General features: G+C 39.9%; 3 protein-coding genes across 3 annotated transcripts; 1 reads left to right on the top strand and 2 right to left on the bottom strand.

Annotated features, from left to right (window-relative positions):
• Positions 1-2,267: 2,267 nt before the first annotated feature.
• Positions 2,268-8,858, top strand: LOC142397272 (AP-1 complex subunit sigma-2-like). The gene is made up of 5 exons (XM_075480650.1): positions 2,268-2,430; positions 2,891-3,069; positions 5,424-5,532; positions 5,632-5,769; positions 7,210-8,858. Exons 2-5 carry the CDS (start codon positions 2,891-2,893, stop codon positions 7,255-7,257), a joined length of 474 nt encoding a protein of 157 aa, XP_075336765.1. The 5' UTR covers positions 2,268-2,430; the 3' UTR covers positions 7,258-8,858.
• Positions 8,859-8,911: 53 nt separating this feature from the next.
• zrsr2 (zinc finger (CCCH type), RNA-binding motif and serine/arginine rich 2) lies at positions 8,912-14,668 on the bottom strand. Its single transcript, XM_075480464.1, has 11 exons — positions 14,355-14,668; positions 14,088-14,167; positions 13,904-13,985; positions 13,076-13,184; positions 12,370-12,456; positions 11,897-11,935; positions 11,654-11,784; positions 11,328-11,541; positions 10,531-10,586; positions 10,303-10,412; positions 8,912-10,167 (listed from the first exon to the last, which is right to left on the bottom strand). Exons 1-11 carry the CDS (start codon positions 14,396-14,398, stop codon positions 9,260-9,262), a joined length of 1,860 nt encoding a protein of 619 aa, XP_075336579.1. The 5' UTR covers positions 14,399-14,668; the 3' UTR covers positions 8,912-9,259.
• Positions 14,669-15,322: 654 nt separating this feature from the next.
• LOC142397166 (transmembrane 6 superfamily member 1-like) lies at positions 15,323-22,478 on the bottom strand. Its single transcript, XM_075480543.1, has 10 exons — positions 22,161-22,478; positions 21,977-22,080; positions 21,608-21,709; positions 21,424-21,523; positions 21,219-21,301; positions 20,892-21,010; positions 17,893-17,997; positions 17,715-17,807; positions 17,503-17,622; positions 15,323-15,857 (listed from the first exon to the last, which is right to left on the bottom strand). Exons 1-10 carry the CDS (start codon positions 22,250-22,252, stop codon positions 15,666-15,668), a joined length of 1,110 nt encoding a protein of 369 aa, XP_075336658.1. The 5' UTR covers positions 22,253-22,478; the 3' UTR covers positions 15,323-15,665.
• Between the last annotated feature and the right edge of the window lie 1,681 nt (positions 22,479-24,159).

Raw genomic sequence — 24,159 nt, 5'->3', positions numbered from 1 at the left:
GAAGTTGGCATCCATTTTTCCCAAAAGCAACCTGGAATATGAAGTCATGTGACCACAGCGCATGTGTCAAATGTCTTTCTGTCCATCAAGGGATGAGCTTGTGGCCAGAGAAAGCACGCAGTACTTCTGCACAGAATTGTTTTACAACTTCATCCTTATGTAATGTATTTTCAGGTTTCAGACGCAACATTGGATTGTGACGACAATGGTCTTCCAAGGTACTTCCGAGCCCATGTCACTATATTGATTTTTGCAACATTATTGTTTCTTATGCAGTGACGCCAGAAGGCTCAAAGGTCACACCCATCCAACAATAGTTACCCTCACACTGAGGTTGCCCCAGACTCCTTTAATCTTGTACGAATAGTGCTGTGGATGTTGAAAGACCAAAATTCTTTCCAACTTTGTGTAGAGAATTTGTCATTCTTTTTTTATGTTCAGGCACAAAGTGCAGAGTCACCACTCATTTTGTTATGGATTGTTGGATTGTGGTGGTTGTGGAGAACCCAAATGCAAAACAGCAAGATGGAGGCTAATAGACGATGAACAGGAGACTTTTTTAAACAAAACCAAAAATGCAGCAAGGCAAGCTAAACTAATGAAAAGCAAAAGACTAAACTTACAAGAAGACAACCAGGAAAGCGACAACAAACAGGAACAAACTGAGTAACTATTATGAAGGTCTGACAATAACTGAGATAAACCAGGTGCTTACATGCACAGGAGACTGATGAGCAAATGACTACAGCAGTTATGATTGACCACAGGAAACCAGGTGTGCATGGAAGAGCTGAGGGAGCCAAACCTGGGGGACTGAGGACAATTACTCGTGAATAATAAACAAAACAAATAAAGTCAGAATAGACTAGAAACTGAACTAAGATCAGGACTAAAGACATACACATGAACACATCTGAGACAAAAACAAAACTAAGATACAGATGAATGAAATGATGAAAGAAAAAATAATTACAAAGGCAAAGCATAGAAGAGACTAGAAACAAAAAGGCACATCAAGAATAGACATAAACAAACAGAGAAAAACAATTCTAATTCAAACTAATAACTCAGAAATACTAAGATCTCAAACAAGAAAACAGAGTGAAACAAAACAGAAAAAAACAGGACAAGCAATCTAACTCAAAGTCACAAAATATAAAAAAGGAAAACCACAAAGCCTAACACTTTCTTGCTTGGAAAGTTTAAGAGCACGTTTTGAATAGTCAAAATATGACCTATGTTTTTTTTATCAAGTTGTAAAACATCATGGTGTTCAGGAAAGGTGGTGGGAGATGTTTTTAAGGCTTCTTAAGGCCTGCAGTGATAATCTAGTTGAAACTGTGATGTGGGCGATAGGAGTGAAACTACAGCTGTTGAAAGAGTATTTCACATAATTTTCCTGAATTCTTGACCAACCTTTATCATGACTGCCACTTAGATGGCCCCTGGTCATTTCACTGAGTTAGGTACCTTCCCAGACAAAAAGGACCACCCAATCGGACCCTAAGTGTGGGTGCTCTACACCTGTAAGATATAAAAGAGACACCAACAAATCTACTGATTGTAGAATCTCTGTCTCTCCCAACTTTTCTGAGTGTGTTGCAAGCATCAAACTCTAGATTTCATAGATATTTTCTAAACAAGTAACACAACCCATTGTGTTTTCATGTGTTCCATGCAGTCTGCTGGAAAATTTAGCCTTTTCCCCTCTAGTATATTGTGATCTATCTGCCAAAAAATAATTCCATTCAAAGATTCACCAGAATATTGTCATTTTATAAAATTTTATATCTGTGTGGAATTCCTGTGGTGTTCATTTTATTCTAGATGTGACTCTCCACAGTCTTAGTGAATGTGGATGTTACACAGTTTTTCATTTGTTGATTTTTACATTCCGATATATTTTGTTTACCTAAAAGATTTCCGGTTTTGTTCTCTTGTTTCTGACACGCTTTCGTTTCCATTTAAGTCTGAGAAATAAGAATATTTTTTATAATAGAATCATTGGGGTTCTCTTGGTGTAATGCATTTTTAAAACGTTATCATTACTATCATTGCTGACAAATGACAGAAAAAAAGAGAGAGGGGAAATCGATTACAACATAAACATAATAAATGTATATGGATTCCAAGACCAACTTTCAGTCACAGGAAGACATTGGCTGTTTCTGGGAATAATGAAGGGACGTAATGAATAACAGAATATTAGAGCCAATCGAATTCTGTATCTGTGGCTTCATCGGCCAATCACAGTGCAGTTCTCTACAACGTCGCCTCACAGCATCCGCTAGGCAGTTTAGCATCAAGCTGGATAAGAAGCTAACCTCCCGAAATTCACAAGTATCTGAACGCTGTCTTTGGTTATGTATTTAGCTTTAGTTTACTGAAGTTTCAATCGTTTAAGCGACTATCTCGGAGGCCAGTTTGAAGGTAAAGGGTCTTGTTTATTAACCCGTTCCTGTTGTAGCTAGATAGGCGTCGCAGGAGGGGGCGCAAATGTCACGTAAGGTGGTACTGATGTTAAAATGTAGCCATTAAAGGACGTTTGCTAATGTAAGCTAATAAAACTTTGTGCTAAAGCTTGCTCGGCGTTATAATTGACTCCGTGTAAAACAGATTAGATCGATTGACACAGTTGAGTTATTCTTGTAGAAATAAGCACTTATTTCCTGTTAAACCTTTATACTTAACGATTTAACTCCTACTAAACCAACATCTTACACTGTAATTGTCACATGTTTGCTGGTTGCTTAGCACTAGCACCTAGATTCATATACGTCCATTATATTTCTTCACCTTCGTCTCATTTTTGCAATTTAACTGTATGTCAAACATTGTAAGTTAGTGTTTCTCTAAGACATGGATAACTGAGCTAAACTTCCTTCCTCAGATGCAGTTCATGTTGCTGTTCAGCCGGCAGGGAAAGCTGCGGTTACAGAAATGGTATGTTCCTCTGTCTGACAAGGAGAGAAAGAAGATTTCCAGAGACCTGGTTCAAACCATACTGTCCCGGAAGCCCAAGATGTGCAGCTTCTTGGAGTGGAGGGACCTCAAGATTGTGTACAAAAGGCAGGTGATCATGAGAAGAAACACTGGGTTGTGCCACTTAAAATAGATTTTCCAATGTGACATTTTTTTTTAAAGCTTGCATCAAGGCTTGAACCCCTGGTTGTTCCTTCAAATTCCTTTGACAGTTGCTTATAATGAAATATTGCTGCAGTCTGTATTTTGAACATTTAGTATGGGCTCAGTTGTCATGGAACCAATTCAGTTGTGTAACTTGACTCAAGAATGAAACTTTTGTCACTTGATGGCAGGAAGTGGCGGAAGTGAAACTGTGAAGCCTGAGTTTTTCCAATTGAAAACTGAAATGAGGATGAAAGCCCTGGGAAAATTCAACAAGGGAGTTTAGACTTGCCATGTTAAACTTAGAAATGGTCAGTGGTGGTCCAATTAAGCTGCACTGAGTTTGTTGTAAACTTTATCTATATGAAAACTTGACTTTAGTAAGAGGATGTGTTCATGTTTGGTTTGTTACATCACTTTTGCATTTTTGATGGTTGCATGAGATTGTCTATTCAAGACCAATGCAGTGATTATTTTCTCACGTGCTGAGATTTCTGAAAGTTAGACATCCTGTTCAGCTCATCAAATCCAAATGCTTTCAAGGTGAAGAATAAATACTGCCATTCGACTCTGTCGAATGCTTTTTCAGCATCGAGAGTTATAGCCATTTCAGGTGAGTGTGATGGAGAAGAGTAAACAATATTGAGAAGTCTCCTGAGATTTGAACTAGAGTGGCGGTTTGAAATGAAGCCAGTTTGGTCCGGTGAAACTATATGTGACATAACCTTCTCCAATCTTGTAGATAGAATTTTAGATAGAACTTTGTAGTCTGTATTTAAAAGGGAGATGGGACGATAGGATGAACACTTGAGTAAGTCTTTACCTCCTTTCGGAAGTGTTATTGCAGCCTGCCGTAGAGAGGGTGGGAGATGACCCGAGGACAGAGATTAGATTTCTCTTTTTAACCATCTGGTAACTCAGATAATTACCACACCCCCCACTGGGAAATATGTTGATCATTCTGAGTTAAGACTCACTGTTTTAAGCAAAATACATTTTTATTTGCGTACATTTCCATAACTGACATTTCTTCAATGCATTTTTGCAAGGCAGCGACTAAGAAAAGCACCTGACTGCTGAATGTTGGGACAAAGTTTGACGTGTCACATTATTAAAGGGGAACTGCGGTATTTTCAACATTAAGCCTCTTTTCTGAGTCGTCTGCAATGTTTTAGAACCCCCCTCACCGCTTTTTTGATGTTTACTGCTGTCTCCGGTATTTGCCTAATTTTGATTCTGCTCAACCTGCTTCAGAATGGCAAGTCATGCGCATGTCCTAAGAGGTCCGTAAAAGCACCATAAACGTCCGTTTTCAAAATAATCAACTCACCGGAGTGGTTACTGGTGTGCACTGGTAATCCATATCAAATTTCGTTGCAAAGAGTTGCTTCTGTCGTGTTTTATTTGACATTTTGTACTGGATGTTCGTTGATATTACTCCGCCACCGCTAAGAAAATAGTGCGAGCATGAACGAGCTGCCAAATAAAACACGACAGAAGCAACTTTTCGCCATGAAATTTGATATGGATTACCAGTGCACACCAGTAACCACTCCGGTGAGTTGATGATTTTGAAAACGGACGTTTATGGTGCTTTTACGGACCTTTTTGGACATGCACATGACTTGCCATTCTGAAGCAGGTTGAGAAGAATCAAAATATGGCAAATACCGGAAACAGCAGTAAACATCAAAAAAGCGGTGAGGGGGGTTCTAAAACATTGCAGACGACTCAGAAAAGAGGCTTAATGTTGAAAATACCGGAGTCCTCCTTTAAGAAGGCCAGGTCCTACCTTCAGATTGAAAACTGTGAATGCTGCAGCACGGTGAAGAAAATATTTCCTTTAGAGGTTTTCAGCTTCCCCCACTCTGTTTTAGTTAGAAATTTGTGTTTAGTTAGAATTTTAGTTACACTTTAGCTCTAAATGTTCCGACCAGTCAGTTCAATTGAGGTTTTTCTTTCCAGATAAATTATCTTTTATTTTGGAAATGGCACAAAGTATCTAAAAGAAGTCACGTTGGTTATCAGTCATTGTGCTTCTGCTGCAGCTTCACCACGAAAAACAAACAACATTAATTCCAGGAGACGAGAGCACACTGCTGTATTGTGGGAGTGCTGTGTTATCTTTGCACACAAAGGACTACCTGTTCTGTCCTCATGTACAGTTTAAAGTAGATTCAGATACAGCCAACTGAATTTGTTTTGCCATGTTTAGGTATTTTTTTCTTAATGAATTGCATTTTTATGCAAAAGGTCGCTAATTTAGATCTGTTGCATTTCTGCCCTCTGTGTACCAGATATGCCAGCCTCTACTTCTGCTGCGCAGTTGAGGATCAAGACAATGAGTTGATCACTCTGGAGATCATCCATCGATACGTGGAACTGCTGGACAAATATTTTGGCAGCGTGAGTCTTGTGACCGTAACGCATGTGAGATGTTACTGCCAGATAGTGTATTCACGCAGGACATAATGTGCTCTGATCGTTCGTTCTGTGTGCCGACAGGTGTGCGAGCTGGATATCATCTTCAACTTTGAGAAGGCCTACTTTATCCTTGATGAATTCCTGCTGGGCGGAGAGGCCCAGGAAACATCCAAGAAGAATGTGCTGAAGGCCATCGAGCAGGCCGACCTGCTGCAGGAGGTGAGATCAGTTCTTCAGCAGCACAATTCTGAACCCATTTGACAGACTGACAGGACATGGTTGGAGATATAACCGTGGGGACATTTGATTATTTCTTAGTGTGCATTAACCTGCAGGTGCTTTCCTTAGTTAATTTTATTTGGAAGACTTTGTCATCAAAATGATTGGAATTGTAAAAAATGTCCACACAACAAATTTCTACAGCCAAAAGTGATGCCCGCTCGTGTCTTATTTTGATTAAGTGACGGTCTAACGCTAAAGAATTTAACTGCCACTTTTTGAAAGCAGGGAGCAGTACATTTATTTAGTATGTTTTGTTATTTTTATTCTTTAAATGACCGATTTATTGTTAAAGGGACAGTTTGCCTCTTTTGACATGAAGCTGTATGACATCCCATATTAGCAATATCATTTATGAACATTGACTTACCCCCCGCTGCGTCCTGTGAGCGGAGTTCCGGCCTCGTTTTGGCGTTGACGAAGGTAGTCCGGCTAGTTGGCTTGGGCCACAAAAATAAAGCATTTTGCTTCTCAAAACAATATGCGTTCAAAAGAGTAATACATTTGCATCACAAAATCGATCATCCGGAAAAAGTCAGACCTCACAATCGCTTGGCGCAATTTTCTCTCCCTTCGTATCACTGCGTGCTGTGTAAACTGTGCAGACCGAGCAGTCCCCTGCTTCCGAGCAGTAAACACCGTAACAGGTGCAGCTATCGGCAGGTGGCTGTACACATTGATATGAAGGTAGAGAGAAATAGCGCCAAGCGATTGTGAGGTCTTACTTTTTTTGGTGAACGGTTTTGTGACGCAAATGTATTACTCTTTTGAACGCATATTGTTTTGAGAAGCAAGACGCTTTATTTTTCAAGCCCCAGCCAACTAGCCGGACTACCTTCGTGGACGCCAAAACTCAGCTGGAACTCGGCTCACAGGACGCAGCGGGGGGTAAGTCAATGTTCATAAATGATATTGCTAATATGGGATGTCATACAGCTTCATGTCAAAAGAGGCGAACTATCCCTTTAAGGTTCCAAATTGCTGGAGATAATTAGTCCGTTTATCTCACCGACGCGTCAGACACAAGGGTCGTTGTCAGATGTCGATGCATTGATTTTCTGCCTTGCGACCGTCCGCACCTGCTGTCATGCGTTTCTTCTAAGTCCACAGCCCTTGATCAACACCTCTCTTCTATATGCCAGCATGCAGGTTTACATTGCTGTCTGCGTGTGCTCACAGATTGACTGCTCAGCTGTTTATTTTTAGCAAAGCATGCAGTACTATTGTTATCAAGGCATATCTGAATATGCAGGCCTGTAAGGACTGTATGACTCATAGAACAGTTATGAATCGTGAGTTGAAATGATACTTTGCTATTAAAAATGTGATGGATGAACAAACGGTACGACTTCAGCAACATTTCTCACTTCTCTTCTGCAGGAGGCCGAAGCACCACGGAGTGTCTTAGAGGAAATTGGGCTGACATAGACCATCAAGCTGACTCTAGTTTTTTTCTCATAGATGCAGATCTGGCCAACTCCTTGTCTCTATTGTGTCTTTTCCTGTTCACTGTGGAAAATATCAGTGTTGTATGTATATAATCACCATCGGTGTACTGTACTATTATGTCCTGTAATATCCTCTCTGTGTGGGGCCAACTGTGGCTTTAAAGTGTCTCCTATGTACAAGATCCCCCCGACTTCCTAAACTCTGCAGAGAACAATGTAGCACCAACATGAAAACTCCAGCATCTCATTAAGATCATAAATCATCACTGGTTGCAGTTAAATTTGATGTTTGGCTTTCAGTGCGGCTGGTGCTTCTCATATGTTACCATCACATAAAAGGTTCACTGAACTTTTAGCTGTTCTTAAGGTATTTCCAGAATCCTCTCATTTCTGCTCAATGACTTGTCTGGCATTCAGGTCCTTGGTTCTAATGCCTTAATTTGTTCATATAAAATGAAAGTATTATTAATACACAGCGCTATCATCTACTATACAATATTTAGCTTTGGGTTCATACAATGGTTTATCAAACATGAACGTCAGCTTATCCAAGCCAGAGAAGGAGGTTCAAATCTTTTTGCTGCGTTATTCAAGATAGTCTTTTTGTAGCACCGTGAAACCAAATCGTTTTATGGCGAAAAATGCATTCAGAACAGCAGCTTCAGAGGTTTAAATTGCCTTCTTTTCCATTACAAAGGAAGCACCCATTCAGTTTTTTGTGCGTAGGAGAGGTCTGAGGGTCCCAGTCTTTGTTTTTTACTCAAACATCATAGTAATATTTAAGAGGCACCAGCTTGAGCTAATGCGGTTAAGAGAATCACTGACAGTGTTACCATCTCCTATACACACGGGTAGATTTAACCCAAAAACAAAGCCAATATATATATACAATTAACTCATAATCATTATCGGTGTTAATGTTAAAATGTTACAGGTTTGTGTTTGGTGATTCATCTCCTAAAACGAACAAATCGTTCAAACTTTTACATTCGCATACGCGGAACATGGTGTGTTTGCCAAACGGCTGTATCGACTACGTTTTCCTTCTTTTGTTTTGAATATTTACTCATTTCTATATTACAAAACAAAACGTATGTTGTGACCTCTTGTGATAAGTCAGTCCCTCCCCCCAGTCTTCAGCCAGGTTGGTATAGTGACCCAAATAAAGAAATCGCGAACTCTTAGGCAAACGTATGACCAAAGAACACTGTGTTTAACCTTCTCGTGGTGTCTATCACAGGCTAACATGGAAGAAAAAGGGACTTTTAAACAGCACGTTGTGAGAGTAGATGTGGGAGCTTTATGGCTACAATTAAAAGTATTATGTAATTACTCTAGTTCATTTAAAAACAGTTTCCTCGTGGAAGAGGATGAACTGCACATATCAGGTACAGAATCTATATTCATTGTTAGCTTGTTCAAATGCCTGCAAGACGCAGAAAACCAACTGAAGAACAAGTGCTCATCCCAAACTACAGAACTCCTCTTTGATTTGTCCTCACATTTATTTTGTATTTAACACTGCCACCACTTTTTCTTATCTTTGAAAGTTATGAACAATAAATGTATTAAAGAAGAAAACTTGTGATGTTTTATATATTTACCCACTGATAACTGTCGACTGCAGCAGCTCGTGACTTTTTTATTTTTTATTAAAGCGACAAAAAGTTATTTATTCACATATGTACATGGGATGATGCATGCAAATAAGCTGTGTATGAAATCACTCCCTTTTTATTATACAGCAGTTACTGTGGATATGAAGTTTGTACAATGATCCCCGACAAAGTGATCTCTGACAGCCTACAATAAAGGACCATCTACGCTTGTATGCAACTTTGCATTCACAAACCCACAATAGAATGCAGATCATTTATGGGCATGGAAACGACATCCTGTGACGATGTACCCTGTAAGGACAGGAACTGGGAGTAGTGACTGAGGGAGTGATTTCAGACCAAATGTAAAGATTTCCAAAGCCACTAAGATAAGTCCGTTTCGCCGTTTCCAGTCAGCTCACCAGTGATTTCGACATTGGCCTGTTCTCTTTTCACCTCTGGACTTAAATCATTCTCTACACATTTTTCCTGAGTCATCTCAGTATTTTTCAAGTCTTCTCTGGGACTTTGTGTCGAGGGACGATCCACAGGCTCTTCCTCCGACTCTTTCTCCTTTTCTGACTCTCCAGATGAAGTTGTCACATCAGGCACGTGGCTTTTCTTCTTATGTTTCTTCTTGCTCTTCTTGCTCTTTTTGGAGTGTTTGTGGCGTCGGTGTGTGTTCGTATCGTCAGTAGACATTTTCTTACTTTTATCTGACTTCTTGGGGCTTTTTTCTCTACTGTGCTTCATTCTTTTCTCTCTACTCGTGCTTCTGGACTTCTCTCTCCCTTCTCTGCGAGTGTCCTCATCTGTATCGTCTCTTTCTTCACTTCTGTTCCTATTTTTATGCTCCCAGTCTTTATCTCTACTTCCGATTCTCAGCCTGTGTTGCGCTACATCTCTACTTCTGCTCCTCGATCTTTCTTTACTTCTGCTTCGGCGTCCGTCCGTCCGGCTGTCGCTGTATCGGGATCTGGACGACCGACTGTCTCCTCTATGCTGGTGGGAGTCCCTCCTGTCTCTGCTCTGGCTTCTCCTTCTCTTCTCCTCTCGGCTGCTGTGAGACCGCTCTGATCTCCTCTCTGGGCTTCTGCTGTAGCGACGCTGCCTCCACGATCGGTCTCTGTACCGTTCTGAATGCCACCCCTCTCTACGACTCCCCCTGACGCTGCGATCAGGGGAGAGACACAAATCCCTGTCGGCCTCCCAGAATTCATTTCCAGGGTTTCGAAATACATGCAGGAAGTTACAGTGTTTCCCTTTGGGGCACTTTCTTCTGTCAAACAGTCCTAAAGGTGAAAAACCAAAGCCAGCAAGATTGTAAACAGACAAAAACTGAATAAGCAAATATTATTGTCTCTTTGCAATAATGTTTCCGAGCACAAATAGTGTCCCCTTCGTTCTAACATGAAACGTTAACTCACCACATATTGCATTCTTCCACCGCGTAACGGGACATATCTCACAGTGTAGCTGCCGGCCTGCGTACCACCTCCCATTGAACTTGATGAGGGCCTCTTTGCACTGCTCCTCCCTGGACGTGCAACCGGGAGACAGAAGGAACAACAATTAAATAATGCATGAAAATCTTTTCCCTTTAAACGACTTGCAAATGTGTGAAAAGGCACGGAGGGACTGAAAGACTGGCTTACGTCTCAAACTGAATGTAAACGTTTCCCCTCAGGTGTGGTTCGTAATTGCAGCAGACCTAAGAACAGAAGGTTATCGGTGAAACCCAAAATTGTTTCATCCAGCAAATGCTTTTACGTTTGAAGCCTCTTTTACATGGAAAGTGTTGTTCCTGGCATCAACACAGATCTGGTGATTAACCCGTTTTTCACCTCATTAAGATTATTCTGTCGCGCCTTCATGGTTTTACTTAGCTACCGAGGGAAAAGACGGTTCAAAAAGCCTCGACGAGTATGTGTGAAGCCAAATGAGAACGTGTGTACGTGCTCGAGGAATTCAGTTGAGCAAAGTTTTTAGTTTTATTATTCGGATCAGAGAACAGCATTTCCCACAGAATCTGTTTATAATTGTGACAGTGTGAAGGTGGGAGCAATTTACTGATGTTTACATTACAACAGAAGCTACAATACTCGATCAAATATTTCTAAAAAACATGTTAACTGTCCAAAAAGTGTTGAAGTCGCCTAATCATTTTGGGGAAAACGTAAACCGACAAGATGGTGTACTGATCTAGTATTTTTGTAATAGGAGGGGAGACGCCGGTGTCTGCATGCGACATCGTCTGCATGCAACTCTGCTGCCGTAGATTTCATTACCTGGAGAGTAAAAATGCAAAATATGCAAGCCGGTTGCTAAATGTATTTGTGTGGGAAACCCTGCGGATACCAAGGTATCTGGTACAGTACGTCTCACATACTGTATGTGAAGACAAGATGACAGAAATCAGTGACCTTCAGAGAGCTCCCCGATTTCATCTCACCTTGAACTGCAGCACCCTGCCAACATTTTTGAACTCCGGCAGAACATCGTCGTAGAACTCGAGGAAGGACTCCTGCAGCTCCTCCTCGCTGTGCTCCAAACAAGCATCCATGTCATAATCATCCCGCCGCAACTCCTCCATTCCAAACGTTCTGAACATACCGCGGACCATCAGAGTGGGGCTGGCTGTGGGATAAACGTGCTTCCGAGAACACCTGCACAGCAAAAGGCCTCTTCAGTGCGCTTTTACATGCAATCGATCGCCACCTAAATGCGATGCACGATTTAAATTCAACATAACACGAGAAATAGAGAAATAAACAATACCTTTCTCCAAATCTACATGCCCCAGTCTTAAGGAAGAACGGACAGTTGGCTACGTCGCGCTCCGTTCCGAAGTTTTCTGCATTAGCGGTCACAGGAGCCTCTGGGTTCATCCACGGTCCTCCATTCTCTAGCTGGAAATGAGAACAAACACAGACAATCATACACTTTATTGAAGAAAAAGAAAAATGCCACGCTCAACTTTAAAATGTTTCCTGCTACATTTAATGCGGTTTCTTTTCATACCTGATTTTCAGCTTCATCCAACATTTTCTGAACAGCCTCCTACAAATGGTGTAAAGACACGGCTGGTGAAAATGTGAAGACGTCAACATACTGAAGCATGTCTGTCAGTGTGGGTTAAGACCACATTCACAAGGGCTGATGGGCACAAAGAATTACTGGGATTTAACAGGCATCGGTGCCAGACTTCTGGACCAATTTACCACACAAAGTAAAAGATACATCCTTGCTGTGCGAGCTGAGGGTTTTTCTCTTTGAGTGCATCTTAGTTAAGGAGTAGGACGGTTGCTTGTGCCCCTCAGTCAAGGAAAAGTTTAAAACATTTACAAAGCAAAGACACATTTTACAGAAACACTCACAGCTGGTGAGATGTTCAACTGTGATGACCTTAATCTTTATTTTTGCATAAACAGTATCATGAGATGGTAGAGGATATATTTTTCTTTTTGTTTCTATCCTCCCGGAGTCCGTTTCACCTCTCTGTCCCGCTTCTCCTGCTGCCTCTGCTCTTTCTCCTCTTTTTCTCTCCTCTGCTGGGACTCCCATTCCTCCTTTATCATCCGCTGAAAACACAAAAATGCATAAAGCCAGTTGCTTAATATTCAGATCTTTTACACATATCAGGTGCTCACACAGCTTAACCAATTAATCAGCATATAAACCAGTACCTACTCACTCTACATTTCTGGCCTGTACTGCAGATTTTACAACTCAAACAAGGGCAACGATGCATTTGTCAGCAGTTATTTTCAATTGCAGAGTAACACAGATCTGGTCGCCTCGTCGGTATCTAGAGCAGCAGGGTGGTGCTCGAGGAATGGAGTCATAATACATCGTAGTGCTCATGTTCTTAGTATCCATCACAACTATGGAACACTATGGCACAGAGGAATAAGCTATACCAAGCTTTTGCTGCACAGTGTTGGTCGCTCCACGGGTTTTGTTGGCAACTGGAAAACAACAGGTAACCATTTCCAGAGTAATCTTTTAGGTTTTTTTAGAATGCACAACAAACCATTCATGTTGAGCGTTCCGATTACACATCCCAAACCCTAAATTGGCAAGGTGCTGCAGGACATCATTACTGTGACATTCAGACATCTGTAAACCCACGTAATGGAGAAACTGTGACTATTCTACAAATTGTCGTGCTTTTTCTCTTTCTGTTCAGACGTGGATTACCTCCTCCTCCTCTTTTTTTTTCCTCGCAGCTTCCTCCCTCTCTGACCTCAACCGAAACTCCTCCTGGGCCAGCCTCTCTCTTTCCAGCCACACTTCATGCAGCCGCAGCCTGAGAAAACAAATCAAGCACAATCAAACGTTGTGCAGTCAAGCCCGTAATCTCCATTTCCTAATGGCCGCACCCTCAACTCCTCTCCTCACATCTTAAGTCTCTCCCACCAGAGAAGGAAGCGAAGGAGTAGAGGTGACAGGCACAAATCAAACTGAGAAGTCCTTGCATTTTAAGCCACCACCAGTTAAATAAGATGCGCAACACAACTGCATCATGTGACCACTGTTTAGTGGCAGTACACAGTTGTCTTCAATATTTTCTGTCAGAAAGATTTTTTGTGACAACTTATACATTTATCTCCACATTCATTTGAATAGTGGGATTAACATCTCATGGGTTCACTAGTGTATCCTCACATAAAGTTCCTCTGGCAAGCCTACTCGGTTGTCTATCCTCCAGATACATCTTTGGAACCGATACATTCATTTAAACATTGAGTTTTCTTGCAGCTTAACAATGGTTAAAGGATGCAGTTGTGTCACATGTAATATTTAGATGACTTCAGTTTAAAATAACTGAGGCAAGGGCTTCTCATTTTGCTAAATGCCTTCATCTCGCCTCCTCTCTTCTCCTTCCTTGACTCATCTGCTCGCATCTCTGGTGGGAGTGCCTATAGAGGAATCGAGTGGAGGACACCAGTGGTTCCAATTTGGGAAATGGGATAATGGGATGGAACATGTAGTTACAGAGAAGCAGTAACTGAAGTATTGACCTACCGTTCTTCCTCAGCAGCATCATTATTATCCTCACTGTCTCCAACAATTATTTCTTCCTCTTCCTCATCTCCATTTTCAAGTTCTAAAACAGAGAAGGCGCTGTGATGAGTAGCACTACTGCAGTAGAAGAAATAACTAGAAATCACATTTGACTGTAACACCAGTAAGACAGTCATCTTCATACCACAGTCTCTGGCGTTAGCGAGAGCTTGGCGTTTCCGTTTCCTTCTATCTTTCCTCAGAGCAGCCCTGCGCTGCTTATGGCTGCAGTGAAACACATTTGAAGCAAGAGTCACAACAGAAATGTAGAATGGCTGTGCAATTTATCCATGTAGGATGTACAACTATTGCAAGAGACATCAACAGGAGGAAACGTTTGTGAACACTTTCACGCCTGTGAAATACTTTGATCGTCAAGATACTTATACATGAACGAATGAGAGTTACCGACCTTAATACAGGAGCAGAAATCGGAGCAGGACTGGAAGCTGCCATTACAACTCACGCTGGCTGGCCAGTTAGCATGCGAATCTATTTTTGGCCGAGTTTTTTCTTCATCTGCATTTAGCTATAAACGTTTCTTAGCTCAGACAAGTTACTTCCAAGATCAACTGAGTAAGTAAAAAGAGGCACAAATTCAATATTTCTGCTTACGATATCAGTTAACTCTATGCTGATTTAGAATGCTATAAACAGGAAAAGGCAGAGTGAAGCACTTCCGGTTAGGGACAGAAGAAGAGTGCAACTTCTTCTTCTGTCCCCTAAAAGGGAGTGAAAGACACAAACCGCCTCGTCATACACCAATTTTTCATCTCGTATAACCACATTCCAAAAGATCCAATTAACTGATCATTTTATATTACTGAAAAAAGGCTGTTTAAACTATCACGCGTGACTGTATTAATCAGTACTAATGAAATGCTGCACAATGTAGAAATGTTATAAGATTTCCAAGTGTTTCGAAAGTTTATTTCGGAAAATAGATTAATTTCAGTTATTGTAACTTTGTTATAGATGCATAATTCAAAAAAACAAAAGCTTCCATTATCATTCATTGCAGACTCAAAGTTTGTTTTCCTATGCTTATTATAGTGTTGGAGGGGTAAAATTGACATTTCTTCTGAATGTTACTGAAGTTTAAAGATGAATGTAATTTCTAAATAACAAATATTTTAGTTAAAATACCTTAGAGGGTCAGATAACTGCATCAGACGTAATCTCATATTCTTTAGGTGTGATCAGATCCTTTACATTGTGTGAGTAATTCAATAGAAAACCAGTTTTGATCACCAAATGTTCTGAAATGGTTGAGTACTATCTTTAAGATTACATGACACGTGGACATATGAAGGATTTCCTTATTTTCCAAACAAGTACCAAAACAACACATCAAATAAAACTCAATTTAAACAAAAGAGCCATTTTGTAACAAAAAAATGTTTACTAAAATATATGACCATATCATGTGGTTTGAAATCCATATATCTGTCAACAGTAACACTGTGATATTTTGCAACTTCTTTTTACAAAATTCAAACTCATATTTTCAGAATAAGCCATAACAATGCTACACAATCTGTTTGCTTTGTCATGTTTCAGATATTTCCACATGGCTCCTGTTAACGTATAAAATAGCAGGTTCGTCTCCAAAAATAGAAACTGCCAATAACTGAAAATACAGAGCATTGTTTTGCAAAAATTTCAGCCTCTTTTTAAGCATCCATGATATTTGTGGCGTTCCGTTTCTCCTTGGGACGCTGAGTCATTCATTTTTCTTTTCTTCAATTGGCCTGAGGAAAAAAGCAGGCTGTGTGGAGCAGCGGTAGCACAGAGCCTGAGGCACCAGAGTATACAGGACATTGACCAGTAAGAATACAAGCTGGCTGTCAGCGGGCACTCTGTAGGAGAACGGCGTCCGAGTGTGAAGGGATGCACCAATATGAGAGAACTGGGCCTGTAAAGTGAAGCAGGGAGGATAAAACTGGAAAAATGACTGATATAGACACAGGAACATTGTCCTATGATATCTTCTGCTCTAATAGATTTGACATTTTAAATAAATGGTGTGCTCTTGGCTTGAGTTCATTTTGTTATGCCATCTCATAAATAACTAAAAAAATATATAAACAATTACATTACATACAAAGTTAGATGATAGAATCACCAAGTTTGAATAAAGTATTTCAGTAATTTCCAAGGAGGATCTCTGTTATGCGTTTGTGGGTTTCCCAGAACTATTCATACTTTGAACAAAACCTTATGCTAAATGTATTATGTGTCTGAAAATGCATACCATTCTGATAAAATCTGATCCATTTTGAAGCATGGGGTTTTAAACATCTTTATCTCTGCATTATTGTATTAAACATTAGTGCAAACTGGATTTTACAGGTCACAGAGGAACAGTTAAAACACAGTTAAAAGAAAAAAACTGAAGGTAATTGTTTAAAGGTGAATTGTTACTTTAAGGACCCTTTTAAATTCTGATGTTACCTTATACTCAAATGTTTTTCAATCTACTCAACTCCTGCCAGTTATCTGTTCTTAGAAAGTCCCTGAGAATGGACACGTTTCTTTGCAACACAGTCAGCTGGAGCATTAGCTCTTCTATTTATAGCCTGAACAAACAGCTGACATTTAAGTGAATACCACCATTCCTCTTGGTCTGAGGTCAGCTTCTGCCCTTAGTCTCACTTGTGAGTGACGTGTCAGCCTGCAGCTCAAACACAATAGCTGCTTTGTATGGTGGAGTTGAGATTGGCACACTAGCTGCTCCTGCCAATCTTTAGTTTCCATTTTTAGATGTAAATAGATGTCTCTATTCTGCTGGTTAACCCTATAGCTTATTCATGTAGAGCCATTGGTGACTGCTGAAGAGTAAACTATAAAGTTTGGAATCACTAAAGAGGAGAAAGTTGGAAAACAAGCAAGATGTGTTCACATGCCGCTCTTCATCTAGCAAAACTAATCTGAACCTTAGTGTCGTGTGGGAATTCAAAAGATTTAGCACATTAGTCTCTCCCATGGAAGACCTTTGTGACTGAAAAAGATTTATTCTTTTTTAATCACTGCACTACAGTGCACAACAAATATCACTTAGTTTCCTGGTTGAAATGGGTCAAAATTCTGTTGAAGCAGCGATAAACTTTGGGAAGACCCAAATGAAAAACTGGATGGTCTGGCTCTTTTGGGCTGGACCAAAGGGGCCAGCTCTACATTCACAAATGTTGCTGATTGAGTGATGAAATGACTCTCAGCTGAGTTTTGGAGTTTTCCCATCATCAAACGCACTTTCAGAATATTTTGTTACAACCTCTGTCAGAGTCTGAATACCAGCAGAGAGGCCGCAACACTACTTCTCCATCTAAAGTATGTGGTCATTTTTGTATAAGGAACTAACATGTTCAGGTTACCTTCCACTAGAGTCTAGAGGCCAGTGAAGATCAAGCAACCTAGTCCACTGATTTTGTTGGGTTAGGAATACCTACATACCAATACCTACATGATGCCCGTTTTACACACATCCTGCTTGTGTGGACAAGTCGTCTGGGTTACACCTACTCACAAGCTAAGTGATAAGAATAGCCAGCAGTACATACCTGTGCCATTGCTCCTGAGTGTACAAGAGTGAGCTCTGGCATCCATTCACATCCTGGGACCAACAGCCCATACAGGGCAATGATATAGTATGGTCCACAATACAGCATGCTCGCCAGCATCTGACGAATGTAGATATAGTTTACTGCTTCAGAAATGATAGTGATGACAGCTTCAGAATGACGTTTTGGCATGTTTAATGTCACTGACTTACCTGAACTTTAGGATAGGCTGAGGGATCTTTCAGGTAAGGCTCATACTGTTGTGTGTAGTCTGTACACCACTTGCTGGAACAGTCGAGAACAACCTCAAACACAAACAGAGCTACATGAAAAGAACTGGCTCTACCTCTACGTGGGCATTGGGACATTTATCATCAAAGGGTTTCTTACCAGGCCTCTGAAGACACAGAATGCAAATGTTGGGATGAGGGAGATGATGAACAGTAAATCCAGAGGTCTGTGGAGCAAGTTCTTCCTCTGAGCCTCCTGAATGTTCTGTCACACGATATTTTAAGCTAAAAACTATGCATCTTTTTTTTCTAAATGGTTTTGAACACTTTTGAGCACATTAATGGAAGATTCATGCACATGGAAATACAGAAGATAACACACTCCCGTCCTTTATCACTTACTTCCATGGTATGATCTAATCTAGACTTTACATCTTTGCTATTTCATAAAAACATTAACAACATTAAATACATTTAAAGTATTATTTACAGTCTTTCACAGATAGCAGAGCTGTAGTTAGTATGGTCATACTCATGTAAATACATAGCTTTTCAGTGAAGCAACATGTGTTTATATTTAAAAAAGAACACAACCCTTTGCAGTTGTAATCGCTTGGTCAAAGGGATATGTTACAGTGGAAAAGTCTTTAGCCACCCCTCATTTCTTGAGATATTGTTTCCAAGCAGCCAGACATTCTTGTAATCTTTTAAAGTGGTCTTGAGCTCCAGTTCTCCAGGATTTCTTAAGGTCTTTCAAAGTTTTTCTTTGGACATTGGCTGCTTTTTTCTCTCATTTTCAGTCCAGTACTTGTACCTGACCATTTTCCCAGAGATGTGTTTTTTTTGTTTGTTACGCTACTTAGAATAATAGAATAGAATAGCCTTTATTGTCATTATACATATACAGTGCATACATAAAGAAAATCCGATGCCACTCCTGCTGGTGCAAATATGCAAAAAATAGAAAATAAAATATAGAAAATAGAAAAAAATACAATATATATGTTAAAAAAATACAAATCTTCCCCAAAAAAATAGAAAATTAAATTAAATTGAATAAGATTTTTTTTTTAAAAATGCAAATGGACAAAAATTGTAACAGTAAGAAGTTAAAAAGCAATGACAATAATTTAGGCTACAGATTCGTTTGAGAGCCACAATTAAAACATTGTGACCCTTGTGACCAAAAGCAGTGGCAGTAATAAATAGACCGTTGTATTGTTATTGCACATAAGAGCGATTTCAGTTATTGCACATAACAGGTGGTATTGCACAAGACAGTGTTATTGCACAGTTTGTGTTTAGTGAGGCATTTGTGAGTGACCGTGGTGGTTAATTGTGGTTATAGCTCTGAGAAAGAAGCTATCCCTTAACACTTCTTACATTACTTAATACTGACCAATGATTTCGTCAAACATTAGTGACACACCTAAATCAATAAACATCAACAATCAATAAACACACAAGCTGCTTGTCATAAAGATAATAATGTGTTCACATTTCTTTTGTTGCATCCACAGAAATGTGAAGGTGGCAGGCCTAAAAATATATCTAAAGCAGATGAGCATAATCTGAAAACAATGTCAGTCCAGCAAAGACTTAACACAGGACCTGAAACTTGAATCTGTTCCTTCAGTTGATGCATCACTGAAGCCTCATCAAAAATGGTTTCTGTGGAAGGATGGCTGTCAAAAAGATATTCTTAAGGATGGAGAAACAGGGAGAAAAGGCTAAGAATTGGACTGTGATGAATCCTCCCCAGAGGATTCCCCAAAAGGCAGCCAACTTCCAAAGAAGAGCTTTTGAACGTCCTTCTAGAAGGCTGGAGAACTATTAAAGCTGCAGTCTGCAACTCTTTTTCAAGCATAATGCCTGGAACTGTCCGGGGATTCTGAAAGTAGTACATTAAATACCCCAATACAATAAAAAATGAGTTCTCTAGGTCCCCTATATGTCCCGCTAGGTCCCTCCAAAGCCAGCAGGTTTGTTTACAAAATTGCAGACCGGACCGGTAAAAGGTAACCAATCAGGTTTACGAGCTGGGCTCTGCTGCCTGTCAATCACCGATTGTGCACGCGCGATACAAGGTAGGCTCATCCCCACGCTTATTTATCTAGACTATTGAACTTCATTACGGGCTAGTCTACTTACTGTCTTCCATGATCGCAAATGACAGGTGAGTTGATGAATGAGGAGTCGTGTACGCGCATCTGGCGTGTACGTAGACGTGCACGAGTTCTCATGTGTTTTGATGGGGCGGGACAGGAAGTTGAATAACTTTTTATTTTTCGGTTAAAAAATAAGCATTTCTTGCATTTTGCGACTACGGAAGTCACCGTTTTCAACTTCAAGCGTTCTGATAGATCATGTAAACTCTTAAAATGCCAAAAAGTAGGACTTTTAGTAGGACTTCAAGCTGTATTGAAGAACAAAGACATCCATCCATTTTCTATACCCGCTTAATCCGTCAGTCGGGTCGTGGAGCCTACCCTAATGGTCATCGGGCGAGAGGCGTCGTACACCCTGGACAGGCCACCAGTCTAACACAGGGCCACACAACCACACACACTCACTCCTGGGGACAATTTTTTTTTAGAGTCACCAATTAACCTAACATGCATGTTTTTAGACAGTGGGAGGAAGGCAGAATACCAGGAGAGTACCCACACATACATGGGGAGAACATGCAAACTCCACACAAGAACCCAGCTGGGAGTTGAACCTGAAACCCTCTCTCTGGGAGGCAACGGTGCTAACCATCACACCACCGTATGAACTCTGTCTTTGCCTCATATTCTGATATTCTCCTCATATTCCCTGCATCTATTCTAACTTTCCTGGCAATATATAAAGACATAAGGGAACACCAAAGACTTTTGCACATAGGGTACCTACAAAATAAGGATTTATAAATGTTATAAATGTTATGTTGATCATATATTTAAAGTCATGTCAACAAATACAGTATATTGGTTTGTCTTGCAAATCATTTTGATTTTGTGTTAACACATGTACTATTCTGCAGAAATCATCTCCTGATGACGAAGTAATGATGAGGCTGGACTGGTGGAGAGACTTAAATATCTATTCATTTAAGTGTTAAAAGCGACATGGCACACAGAAATTTTCAGAGATCTGCTGACGAGTCTAGTTGCTTACGGTTAACTGAGCGTGACGTGTGAAGGGCTGACTGACGATGCGGAAGCATGTCCACACAGACACTGATACAAAAACCATGTGGAGGATAAAGAGAGAGCTCAGTTGGGTCCCATATTTTCCTGGGAAAAGACACAACAAGATAATATATCACTGTGGGAAAAATGCTAAAAGTAGCAGTATCTAAGATGTTCTTTTTTTTTATATATATAGAAAGGAATGTTGTAATATTGTCATGTTCTCAAGGGAACTGGGAGTGCTGGGAGTAAGCTTGGACCAGCCTACAACATAAGCTGTCTAAAAGCATCACATTATTTTTAGTGTACTTACCCACAGCGTTCCCGAGAATGTAGACTATGGTGCGCATGAGAAAAGAACCCACCCAGTAGAGTCCAATTGCTCGGTAACTGTCCCTGTGCAAACCATGTTACACAGTCATTGTTAAATTAACACATGATAGATTGATAGATAGATAGATAGATAGATAGATAGATAGATAGATAGATAGATAGATAGATAGATAGATCGATCATACCCCCAAGTAATTGCAGCAATCATGAGCAGATACATGAGATAGTGCACGCAGCCATCCCAGTAGGAGATCATGTGCCCATGTGCTGTATTAATATGTGGATCTGCCTAAAAGACAGTGTACATTTATCAGTAAAACATGCGAGAGAAAGTCAGGCCAATCAGAAACTGGACACAGAGCACAGCACTTGCCTCCTTGATGTAAAACGTCACAAATCCATCAATGATGTTGTCTTGCTCCAGTCCAATGATCAAATTCACCACACTAAGGAATGCGTACACTGCAAACACTGCACAGACACACACATTAAATCTATTTGAAGTTAGTGACAAACTATAACAAAAAGCTTCTAGTTTATGGCCAGAATTACACTTTTCTATCCAAGGTGGACAACTCACAGACAATAAATACTATGAATCAATGTGAATACTTCTTAAATTAAAACCACACATACAAATAAACTTACATGATCACTGGACTACATATATTACAATACTTTCATTTCAAAGGTGGACAGAATGGGATTTCAACCAGGCATGTATTTGAGAATTCATACCATAGAAAAGAGGGTCTACTGGAGCCTTTTTCTTCGGCATAAAACAGAATGAGATAGCCAGGATCAGGACTGTTGCACACCCAGCGAAGAAGAAAGCTTCAGCACTGAATGCAAAGTAGATTTATCACCGCATGTATTTTGGCCTTAGAGAGTTAAAAAAAAAAAAGTAGAACTATTGTCATACCTGTTGTTGTAAATGAGTGAATTGAAGAAACAGCAGATAGGGATGGACGTCAAGGAGAAGACAAACACCCCCGTTCCCGCAGATGCGCTCATTGTTGACCATGAGCTATAAATACGACAACAGAGAATTTAAAGTCTACCAGACGGGAAAATGCATGTTTAGTCGGACTTTTCAAGGAACGCTGGGAAAGTTACGCTGTGTCTGACAGTAAATAACCCACAAACTTCCTCAACGGCTGCCACATGCATGCTCTATCTTGTGCCTCTGGTATTTCTGGGTTCTGGGTTCACACTTTAGTCTCCTCCTGTTTACCTATACAGGCGCTCACCCGCGCGCACACATCTGTTCGCCCTCACCGAAAGACAAGGATGCGCGTTATTTTACTTCACAGGCAATCCTCTTATGGTTGGTAAAATCCAAATTAGTTTATTTTCGATAAATGTTATTTCATCAAAAATACGAACACTGACATCTAGCGGTTGACTGAAAAACGTTAAGAAATTAATAAATGTGACTTATCCTCAGGGTCTCCTAAAATAGATCCGTTGCTCCTCATAAGAGGGTATAACTTTCCTCAAAAACTACTATCTGTTCAAACTAATGATTAGGTTTAATATTTATTTGGTCCCATTCATTCCAAGAGAAATTTCCAGGAGAAATTCTAAATTAATTCAAAATCAAAGCTGTGGTTTTGGATAGATAAAAGAGAGCCAATTTAAAAGACGAAGTAGATTATTCACATTGCTAATTCAACTGAGTTGTTTGGAATAAAGATTTAAAGGAAAAAAAGAAAAAACAGTATTTTGAAAGCAAATTAGTAATCGAGCCAGGCGATAAGCAGCAAGGTTAAAGCGCAATTGAGAAAGCAGCAAAGGTTTTATTTACATCTAACGATTAAGATAATAATCTTGACATTAGTTAATCAAACGTTAAAGTCAAATACTTACTTGGTTTCTTTTTTGAGTAACAGCAACTTGAAGTAGTTTTTAATTATATATATATATATATATATATATATGGGCAGCTTAATTTATGATCACATTATTTAGTTTCTATCGCTCCATTAAAAAAAATACATTATTGTTCACTATTGATTGAAAATGGAACAATAAAGTTTAAGAAACAAGTATTTGTTTAGAAGAATTGCGCATGCGTGGTCTTCGGAGCTAGCCACTTAAACAATGGTCGGTCGGATTGATCATCATTAGGGATCAGAAATCAGAAATATGTTTTCTGAACTTTTCTTCAGTTGTAGAAAAAGTACAAAAAAGATTCACTCAGTGGTTATGAAGTGACATCTTTAAAAGGTAGAACAATAATCACAAAAGCTGTCACTACATGTTGATAGGAAAACTAACTTAGGTGAAGTTAGTTTTAAGTTGGATATTCGACAGACATTCGCAAGCCACTCCAACATTTCAAGTGCAGCCTTTACAGTAAACACATGGAGAGGACGACCACAGATTCGTTATAATGGCTGTGGGACGACTGCAGCGTATTCCAACTTCCTGTTTTCAAAATAAAATAAAAATGAAAAAAAAAAAATGATGTTTAAAGGGATAATCCGGAGTAAAATGCACTTTAGATCAATTTACGGGATGTTGGGAGTACATACGTTGAGTTGACATCAAAACCATGTCATTCGGATGTGTTTTGAGAATTTCAATTTGACCGTTTTTAGCCAAAAGTCGTTAGCCTGGAAGTGACGGGGGCATATGATGTCACTGCTACAAAACTCTATTCTTAAACCTCTTCTACAGCTCCAAACAACATAACACTTACGTGGTAGTGAGTAGAGGGTCCCCGGGGGGGGGGTACTGTACCCACGTACTGTACCCATGTACGTATCCAAGGCAATTTGTAGAGCACAATTCGTACACAAGGCAATTCAAAGTGCTTTACAGCTACATAAAATCACAAGAAGGCAATAAAATCATTCCAAAAAACAAAAAAATCATTAATTAATTAATTTAAAAGTGAAGAGTGCAGATAAAATACT

This window comes from Odontesthes bonariensis, chromosome 1 (assembly GCF_027942865.1).
Source record: "Odontesthes bonariensis isolate fOdoBon6 chromosome 1, fOdoBon6.hap1, whole genome shotgun sequence".
Classification (NCBI taxonomy): domain Eukaryota; kingdom Metazoa; phylum Chordata; class Actinopteri; order Atheriniformes; family Atherinopsidae; genus Odontesthes; species Odontesthes bonariensis.
This window is presented reverse-complemented; position numbering and strand designations above follow the sequence as displayed.